At 51.6% G+C, this 10,559-nt stretch overlaps 1 protein-coding gene across 1 annotated transcript in view; it reads right to left on the minus strand.

Moving 5' to 3' along the window:
* The window catches only part of LOC128903289 (olfactory receptor 14J1-like), a gene marked incomplete at its 5' end in the record, with an annotated part of 28,680 nt that extends 19,154 nt beyond the window's left edge, over positions 1-9,526 (minus strand). Inside the window, one exon of the mRNA XM_054187305.1 lies at positions 9,065-9,526. Within this exon, the coding sequence (XP_054043280.1) occupies positions 9,065-9,526 (462 nt within the window). The remainder of the gene's footprint in view (positions 1-9,064) is intronic.
* Positions 9,527-10,559: the final 1,033 nt, after the last annotated feature.

A 10,559-nucleotide genomic window follows, 5' to 3' on the forward strand; every position in this document is an offset into this window, starting at 1 on the left:
GTTGGATTTTTTGGGTTAGAAATTTCGAGTTGGTTGGGTTGAATCCTGCCCAGCCCCATCCTTGGCTATTGAGCCATGAAGGAAGATGCAGAAGGGCTCAGCAAGCGTGAACATCGTACGGCTGGGGCTGCTCGGCACTATGACCAGCCCGGCCAGTGCAGGGTCTTTCCATGGCCACAGGGCACCGCAGCCCCCTCCTTCTACAGAGCAGCACCGCCAGCTCGGGGCCCTGCAGGGCGCATGAGGAGGCAACCATGAACGGCCAGCCAGGCCAGCAGAGACACACTCACCTGGGGAAAGGCTCTCTGGGGAGAAGGGGTGTCTCTGGAGAAGAGCAAGGGAGCATTTGTTTGCCTGCAGGGAGGAATCCGTGAGAAAGAGAAACTCTTTCTGCAGGCACACGCCTGGGGCAGGCTGCTCTGTCGCTGGGCCAGGGTGCTTGATCTGGCCTGGGGAGAGGGGCTGGAACTGGGGGAGCTCAGGCAGTCTGTGGTGGGGATCTCCTGGACTTGAGACCAGGGATCACGAAGTTTCACTAACCTCCTTTTCCTCCTGCTGTGTTCAGCCTCCAGCCCAGGGGCTCATGGGGAAACAGAGACCCCTCTCTGCCCCCCAGCAGCTGCTGAGCCCTGTAGAGGGGCTGTGGGGTGAGCTCCCCAAGTGTTGCTTCACCCTGTGGTGGGCTCTGCCATGGGGCCAGCCCAGAATGGGCTGCTCTGCTGGTCTGGGTTCAGCTGGGTGAGGGCGAGGGAGGTGAGGAGAGCTGGCCTGGACTGCAAAGTGACCAGGAGAGAAAAAAACCAAAGAGCATTAGCTGGGCGGTGTGACTATGCAGGGTGAGGACACGCTCCCGTGGGTGTGCAGTGCAGAGCCAGGTGTCCATGAAGGGAGCGGAGGCACATAGGTGCAGGAGAAAGGAGGCTGCTGTGTGCCCTTGGTGGCATGAACAGACCAGGAAGGTGTCCGGGACATTCATCACCCCAGCATGTCCCATAGGCCATTGCCAGCACCTGCCACTCGCCCCAGGTAATGGGTGAGGTTTGCTGGTCTCAGCGCCTTTGTCGGGGGAACACCCCACCGTGCCCAGTCTCTCTACTTGCCCAGACCTTGGTTGACCCCACAGCAGGACTGTCTGCGACCCTCCGTGTGGGACACGGCTGGGGCTGGGAAGCGGTCAGGCACTGAGGGTGCTGTCAGTGCAGGAGGGCAGACATGGACTGAGCACTGAGGGCTCTCAGGGCATTTTGCCCTGGTGATCTCTCCCCACCCCTGAACCGATGCATCCCACGGGGCTCCTGCACAGTGGGACCGAGCGTGGGGCTGGGGCTGGGTATGGAGAGGGCACTGGTATGGGCCACAAAGCAGGTGTCCAGGAGGTGAAAGTAAGGACGGGTTACAGAAAAGTACTTGGCATTTATTGTCTGTGTTGCACAAGAATGTTTTTAGGAAAGGCAAAGCTCACCTGGAGCTGACGGTTGCAAGGCAGTCTTGATGCCCTCCCCTCTGCCCCTGATTTTGCTCTGGTCACCCCCAGAGTAGACAGTACTGGCCACTCTTCTTGTTCAGCAGTCTCTAGGGCCAGTTGGATGGCTTTCACTTCTGCAAACTGCCTTCACACCCTTTCTCCTTCCGTGGCTTCAGCAACTTTTTGTGTGGGACTCCACACCACAGCTTCCGATGGTTTCCTACAACACGACAGGATCTTCAGTGAACGGAGCATAACACCTTTCATCAGTAGATGACAACTCATTGTATGAGGGTGCCACCTGGGCAGGAGCCACCTCCTCATGAGATGCTCCAAAATCTATGCCCTCTGGACAGTCCGTAATCTCTTCAAGGATTCCTGGAGGTTTGGTTTTCCTGGTCGAGCTCACTGTGTGATCAGCACTACCCGCTTAGTCCATGTAGCGTCAGTCGCGTGATGTGTGGAGGGGATATCCAGTGTAGCACAGGCAACTGCTGTGCCAGGAGGAGCCGTGCTTGCCCATCAACAACTTCTGAAGTGGCTCAAACCCCCTCATACGCTGTCAGGATCTCTTTTTCGGTTGGGGTGCTGAGGGCTTCCGATCCTCAATACCCTCATCTCCAAAGCCTAGAGGTTGACCTCAGGTTTCTCCCGATGATTTCTGCCAGAGGCTCCAGGTGAGACCACGTGCCCCAGCTGCACTGTAGAGACCATTACGCACAGCTGGTCCTGTCTGGACAGACCCAAGAGCTACCACACGAGCTATCTCCTGTTTGATCTGCTCAAAGGGTTGCTGTTGCTCAAGGCCACACTCAGAATAGATCTTCTTTCAGGTTACTCCATAGAGAGGGCTCACAAGCTGATTACAACCTGGAATATGCATTCTCCAGCATCCCACAAGGCCTAAGAAAGCTTGTGCTTCCTTCTTCTTAGCTGGTGGAGACATGGTTGCAATCTTGTTGACTGCATCCATAGGGACATGATGGCATCCATCCTGCCATTTTATTCCCAAGAACTGAATCTTCTCTGCAAGTCCCTTGACCTTGCTTCTTTTATGGCAAAACCAGCTTTCAGAAGAATCTGAATTGCTCTTTTCCCCTTTTCAAACACTTCTGCTTTGTTGCCCCACATGATGAGATCATGGATGTATTGTACATGTTCAGGGCTATCAGGCTCTTCCAGTGCAGTTTGGATTAGTCCATGGCAAACTGTAGGATAGTCGATTACAGAATCACAGAATGGTAGGGGTTGGAAGGGACCTCTGGAGATCACGTAGTTCAACCCCCCTGCCAGAGCAGGTTCATCTAGAGCACGTTGCACAGGAATGCGTCCAGGCGGGTTTTGAAAGTCTCCAGAGAAGGAGAGTCCACCACGTCTCTGGGCAGCCTGTTCCAGTGCTCTGCCACCCTCAAAGTCAAGAAGTTCCTCCTCATGTTTGGATGGAACTTCTTATGTTCAAGTACCTCTTGTCCTGTCACTGGGGGCATTCCAGGTGCATTGGACACCACGTGAAAGCAAACTGTGGCCTGCACCCTGCTGCCAAAGGGATTGAAAAAGAAGAATGCATTGGCAATGTCAGATGTAGCACACCACTTGGCTGCCTTTGGCACCAGTTCATATTGGAACTTCCACCAGAAGGTTCAAGCAAGTCGGGGGGCTAAGGCATCTTCTGTGCGAGGGGAACATTATCAGGGCTTTGGAAGAAGGTGGGTGAACTGTTGGAATCTCACAGGCTCTGGCAAATCCCCAAGGGACAGGGGACAGGGCGTAGCTATCTCCATTGATGAAATGCATCAAAGGTTTTCAGAGCCACCTCCACATTTGATTTTCCACCTATAACCAGTGCTTCTGACTTTCTGCTTCACCGGTCCCCAGGGACAGGAATCTTGTCCGGTCGTTCCCTCCATGGTGTCTCCAGTGATGGGCATCAGTGGGGCCTGGTAACACCCTCACCATCTTGGGGTTTGCTGCTGAGTTTTACTTCTCTAGAGGCTTGCCCAGTGTTTGAGGGTCTACAGGATCTTGGCCAGAGAGGACTCATTTCCATACAAAATGCCATAACCAGCCAAGTCTCTGTGCATAGACTTCCTGGATTCCTCAGTTCTTCTGTGCTTAATTAGAGAGTTCTCAGATGAATACATTTCAATACTAAACAACCATAAGAAAGGATTGCTTCCTTCTTATTTTGTTCTTTATTTTTTCTTCTTACACATGAAATGATGCCAGCAATCTCCAGTTCATATTGACCCCGAATTTCTGCTAATGGAGCCTCAAGACCCTTTAAGGCAAGACCCTTTATTGCAAACACTCCATGGACAGGCTTTGTCTCAATCTCACCATGTCTCTCACCTGGCAACCAGGACTGACAGCAGCCTGTTCAAACCTGAGCTTTCTCCACTCCAGTCCGTAGCTGCGTGTTTCCACTCCTTGGCACCGGTTCCCACCTGCTTTACCTTGAAAACGAGCTGACACAGAACGGTGTTTCCTAATTGCCAACAAAGGAAATCAAAGGCAGGCAGAGTTCAATACAGAGAAGACATTCCTCAGCTGTATGTCAAGTCCCCATTCCCTGCCCTGAAGTTCACTTTCCATTCTGGATGACCTTAGACCAATAGAAAACACATTTTCCTGTCAAGCACAGATCCCAGACTGTGTTCCGAGGACAAGTTTATTTTAATATATTTCACATCTATATCTTCTATCTAAAAGAGGCTGGGATCAATGAAGGTTGGATACGTTGGATAGATCCTGCCTTTATCTCTTTGCAGTCAAGCAATGGTCCCACCTGCTAGCACTTCCTTCCTATCGTCCCTTTTTTTGAGATGGCCAAATCTTTATGGGGCATACAATGGCATAACACCATGGTCCTCCAAGTGCCAAACCGTAACCGGTGTACATGTTCCCTGAGTTCATCCAGGCACCGTCTCCTTCAGGCACCCAGAAATGCAGTGCGAGAGAACATGCTTTGGGACATGTTCCTCATCTAAAGGGAAGCTAAGCAGCCTTTAGCTCCCCACCTCCTTCTCTGGACCCTTTTGAAAGATGCATGCAGCATTTACTTTTGGCCAGATGTCAGGGAGTCCCGCCAGCCTCCAGGACCTTTCCAAGATGATGGAGAGTGGCCTCACTGTGACATTCTCTTACTTTCCAGCACCTCTGGATGTAACCCGTCCATTCCCATGTACTGGTAGTGGTTGAGTTTGCTCCAGTAGATCCTGATTTCATTCCTATCCGCCATTGGCTGTTCTTGTCCAGAGTCTTGCCTCGAGGCACAAAGCCCTGAGAGACCTTGCTGGGGAAGTCTGAGGCAAAAAAGGCATAGAGTATCTCGGAACTCTCTCTCCCTACTCTAACTCAATACAGCAGTGTCCAACTAATATCTTTGTTTTCTTCTGTAAGAATTCCTGAAGTTGGAAATCTCGTTATGATTCCCCTGAATTTACTTTCAGGTTTCAAACTGAGTTTTGATACAGGCCAATGTTCTCCTTGGAGGATGCTGTCCTTGAAGACCAGCTGTACAGAGCTTTGCGCCACCTTCAGTGCTCCTGACCATTGGATCCCCACGAAAACTCCTCAGTGTAGGCCAAAGGCAAAAGGACCTCTGAGGTCCAGCGTCTGCAGTCTTCTGTTCTGCTTCCTCACTGCCCTGGAGTGCTGGGACCCCACTACTTCAGGGTCACGACAGCCAATCTTCACGTCTCTGACCAGCTCTTCCTGCATTGCAGGTATCACATCAAGGTTGGCATTATTTTTGTTGGCCCATCTGGCAGCTGTGCTAAGACGTTGTCCTAAGACACTCCAGAAACCACCTGGACTGTACGTGCTGCTGTGCTCCTCTTTCAGAAGCTGCCAGTATCATGGCAGTCCCCAGCGAGACCCAGGCTCGTACAGCCAGACGCTTCCCTGGGATCCTTCAGAAAGACTATACCCTCTTCCTCATCCTGACTGTGGGTTCCTTATCTCCCACCATGACAGGACACTTCTACTGGCCTCTCCTCTCACCCTCCCCCACAAAGGCTCACCAAACTCTTCACCTGCCCCAAGGAGTTGCGCCATACATCCAGTTAACGGCTTCACTTTCAGGAAACCCCACTCCTGATCCTTCCAGCCTGTCTCTCCTGAAAAGCCTGTAGCCATCCATTGCAGCACCCCAAGCTGTGTGCCTTGTCCCACCACGCCTTGGCAGTTCCTCTGTCAAAGTCAAAAAGCACAGGCTCTCTCTCAACTTGTCTCTTCCCCTGGCTGAGAGTTTTGGTGCACATCTGGGCTGTGGCACCTCAGGTGTAGCTCCAGGCCAAGCTCGGACGTCTCTTAAAGGAAACCTGGTACCAAGCATTGAAGACCTTCTGTGTGCAAAGGCTTTGCTTCACGGCAGAGACACGGTCAAGTGGACGGCACCTGGAAGCTTAAAGCTGAAATTGGATGTTGATGGTGAGCAAAGCCTGCTGTCTGCAAGAACAGAGAGAAACAGGGCTGGGAAGGGCGGCCCTGGCAAGAAAGAGGGTTTTTGTCAGTGGTGTCTCTGCAGCCCTCAAGGGCCTTTGACAAAGGTGAAGGTGATCTCCATGAATGACAAGGTGCTGCTGACAGGTCCCCCACGAGATTTTTTTGCCTGTTCCTTGACTGTATTATGAAGAGGGCGAGTAAATGTTGGGCAAGAGAAAACACAGCACTTTGAGAGTGCAACACATGAGTGGAGACCCTGGTGTGACGTGTCTTGTGTTCTAAACTGCCTCACATGTACTGCATGGAGAAGGGAGAGACCTTGTCCCACTGCAGTGGCAATCAGTCACTTGTGTTATGAAAATTTGCAAGTGGCCCGTGCTGACCGAGCAGAGAGGCTAGGACACAAAGTACAGAGGTGCACGCGTAAATATTTAGTCATGTGCATGAGGTGTCCGAGCTCAATTGGGGTACCTCAAATGCGGTTAAACACAGGGTTCTTATGCCATTCAAGCATTCAGGTACCTTATTATTTGACTAATGACTAACTAACACAGACACGGAGTACCAATTCCTAATCACAGTAAAACTGCACAAAGTAGCTATATCTCTGCAGCTCCATCAGCCATCAGCCTTCTCGCGGCTTGTCTATTGATCCAGACGTCCCCGGAGTTGGTCTATTGCTAATTACTTGTCTGTGATGCTGGACACTGGGAGAGTTTCAAAGGTGTGTAAGAGGGACGAGGATACTGGCATTATCTCGGTTCTCCAGGGGTATCTTTTATCCTTCATGGACAGCTGAATGATTCTGAGAAGTCCTTATTTTGAGGGCAGGGCTGTTCTTCTGCTCCTTGTGATGAGCTGACCTCCTTTAACTCACTTACGCAAGCATGATAAATCAGTACACAATGGGAGCTAGCTAGATATATATCTTAAGAAAGTCAATTCCTTTTCATACGATAAAGACTGATGGGCATAACAGTTAGGGAGGTAGATTTTGATAACCTTGGATCAGAGGATGTCTGTGGCCAGGTGGGTCCTGCAGAGAGCTTTTTGGTGGTCAAGGATCACCTCTTCGTCATCCAGAATGGTCCATGCCAACATGCAGGAAGTCATGCCAAGGTGTCAGGAGGCTGGCATGCATGAGAAAAGAGCTCTGAGTAACATCAAGCCTGAAGAGGAAGCACAGAGAAGGTGGAAGCTGGCTGCCTTCCAGCCTCCAGGGTTCCGTGGTTCTGTGCTGGAGAGGGCCATTTGTTTGTGTGTGTGTGTGCTTGTCTGTGCATGGGGGAACTGGAGGGATGAGGGAATCCCGAGGCCAGCTTCTAGAGAGATGGAGGGTCTGAGACCAGCTCCTGGAGGGATCCGTGCTGTCTGTGTATCTATAGAGGTACACATCAAACACTAACGCTAACTAGCATGCAAACAGCCCCATCCTCATTGCCCTTTCTCCACAGACTGTGGATTGTCTTGGTCTGGAGTCTTCCCAAGGTCCCTTCCAGGATGAGAGACTGTGCATTTCTTTCCACCACGGGTCTTCCCTTCATGATGAGGGGGAGAGCGCTCACGTTGCCCATGACCACAGAAGTAAGCAGACATAATGTTGGTCCACTCCGCTGTGGGTTTTTTGTCCCACTCAAGGCATTGACTCAATGCTGCTCATCGGGTATCTCCAAACTGCTTTCATCATATCCTGAGTTGAACTTTTGGTTTTCCTTTTTCCTCTTTCCCCTTCCCAAGTTCTTTTCTTTAACCATTGTCATAGATTCCTCTACAAACAGCCCAGCTTCTCTTTCCCCACAGGCCCTACATTTGCTTGCTTTGTGCCCTCTCTACGGGGCACAAAGATGTTTCTAACATAGCTGTTGTGACAATTCCTCTGCTGGACAGTACAAAATTAGGAATGTCTTTAATTCCCTGTAGTGCCCTGCAACTCCTCGTGCTGTTATCTTGTGCTGATGCATCACCACAACCATGGTGAGCTGCCTGCACGCAAACATGAAGAACGAACAAAATGGATCTTCAGTCCAGGGGGACCTTGGGAAATTCTGGGACTCAGCCAGAAGAAACTGCTGAAGTTTTACAAAGAGAAGTGGCCAGTCCTGCATCAGGGGGAAGAAAAACACCGTATTACAGTGCCAGGTGGGACGTGACAGGATGAGCAGTGACCTTGAGGAGAAGGGCCCACGCATTATGAGGGACACCACGTGAGCCAGTGGCACATGCTGACCATGAACGAGGCCAGCTGCACACAGGGATGGATTAGGAGGAGAGGGCTACCCAGACAGCTTGACTTTTCATGCCCTTTCAGTGAGCCGTGGTGTGGCCACACCTGGACGTGTCTGTCCCTCTGTGGGAATTCCTGCTGTAGACAGGTGGGGAGGAACGGGAGAGTGCCCAGAGGAGGTCTGCACATGGCCTCTGCTTGAGGCCCCAGACCCCATCCTTCTGACCTCTGCCATCCCAGCACAACCCCAGGAACATGCTGTCCCTGGAGAAACACCAGCCTCTCCAGACAGCTCCAGATTCCCCTCCCACAGGATGGGTGGCCTTTATGTCATCTGTGTGAAGGGCTGGGGTACGTCCCTCAGTTAAACCCACGATCTTACCTCTCACCAGACACCGACTGGTGACTCCTAAATCCAGTCCAATATCTCTAAAATGTTACAAACGGACAGTCAGCTTTTTATTCCTGGACACATGGAGGAGGAAGAAGACCTTCAGGGGTGAATTTCCTCAGGCATGTTTGGAGAAAGACCCCAGCATTAAAGCACTGCACCAGGGAGATCTTGCTTTGTTAACAGAGACTCTGTGAAAGAGGCCAGCTCTGAGCCACTGTGAAATACATTTTTAGAAGGGAACCAGGTGAAACTAAGACGTAAATGTCTCAGGTGAAGTGACACAAGTGAAACCTTTGTGTAGGAGCATAAAAACCATAAATGACAATATCAACAGCAATGATGAGAAATGTAATCATTAAAAACACAAAGCCAATAACAAAACACACAAAAAAGCAGATGGAATCAAACAGTGCGGGAGTCATTTGTGGAGAGAGGTGGAACATTTCTCCCTCTTGAAAAAAATCCAAGAAATCAGATACCTAATGGCCTCCTTGAGCTCCTGGTTCCTCATGCTGTAGATGAGGGGGTTCAGTGCTGGAGGCAACACTGAGTACAGCACAGCCACCACCAGGTCGAGAACTGGGGAGGAGATGGAGGGGGGCTTCAGGTAGGCAAACATGGCAGTGCTGACAAGCAGGGAGACGACGGCCAGGTGAGGGAGGCACGTGGAAAAGGCTTTGTGCCGTCCCTGCTCAGAGGGGATCCTCAGAACGGCCCTGAAGATCTGCACGTAGGACAGCACGATGAAAACAAAGCACCCGAAGGTTAAACAGGCACTGACCACAAGAAGCCTAACTTCCCTGAGGTAGGAGTGTGAGCAGGAGAGCTTGAGGATCTGGGGGATTTCACAGAAGAACTGGTCCAGGGCATTGCCCTGGCAGAGGGGCAGGGAAAATGTATTGGCCGTGTGCAGGAGAGCATAGAGAAACCCACTGCCCCAGGCAGCTGCTGCCATGTGGACACAAGCTCTGCTGCCCAGGAGGGTCCCGTAGTGCAGGGGTTTGCAGATGGCAACGTAGCGGTCATAGGCCATAATGGTGAGAAGACAATACTCTGCTGTGAGAAAGAAGATGAAGAACAAGAGCTGTGCAGCACATCCGGCATAGGAGATGTCCCTGGTGTCCCAGAGGGAATTGGCCATGGATTTGGGGAGAGTGGTGGAGATGGAGCCCAGGTCAAGGAGGGAGAGGTTGAGGAGGAGGAAGTACATGGGGGTGTGGAGGCGGTGGTCACAGGCAATGGTGGTGATGATGAGGGCGTTGGCCAGGAGGGCAGCCAGGTAGATGCCCAGGAAGGTCCAGAAGTGCAAGAGCTGCAGCTCCCGCGTGTCTGCAAATGCCAGGAGCAGGAACTGGGTGATGGAGCTGCCATTCGACATTTTCTTCCCCTGGGCTTGGAGACCTGTGAATGGAAAGAAAAGCAGTGAGAAGTTAGGGAAGATTTCTCTCAAACTAAAGTATTCAATTGGTCTTAGAAACCCACCAAACTGGCTCTCGCCTTTCAGGAAGACCTTTTGCAGGTCCTTTTTGTACACTCTGGTTGGTGCTGGCTGATAGTCCACCAGAGAGCTGAGATCTCTGCAGGATTCAGTCCTGCCCTACAGCCATGGGTAAAAAGGAACACGGGGTGATCTCAGATTAAATCCACTCCTGGCATCAAAGGGCTTTTCAGCATTGTCACCCGACTGCAGGGCAGAGCTCAGGGCACCTTGTTGTTGGTGTTGTTCTGTTGTAGTTTCCCCACCACACCTGAGGAGTGTTTTTAAGGCAGAAATCCCTGGCATTTCTGCTGTGCTGCAAGTGAAACCTTGTGGGTCCTGCGAGCCAAGGGGACTGTCCCTCAGTGCAGAGCGAGGACAGCGAGTTTGTCCATCGGAATTGCTCTCAGCTGCCCTGTGCTGCTGCCCCTTTGAGCTGGAGGATGATCCCAAGCAGACATTCCCCTGAGAAGAACCTGGACACTGCTGAGAGCAGAGGAGTCCCATTTACAAGCGCAGTTCTCCCAGCCCCTCACCTGAGCTCACTGGACCC

The sequence above is a fragment of the Rissa tridactyla genome, unplaced genomic scaffold (genome assembly GCF_028500815.1).
Source record: "Rissa tridactyla isolate bRisTri1 unplaced genomic scaffold, bRisTri1.patW.cur.20221130 scaffold_29, whole genome shotgun sequence".
In the NCBI taxonomy this organism is placed as follows: domain Eukaryota; kingdom Metazoa; phylum Chordata; class Aves; order Charadriiformes; family Laridae; genus Rissa; species Rissa tridactyla.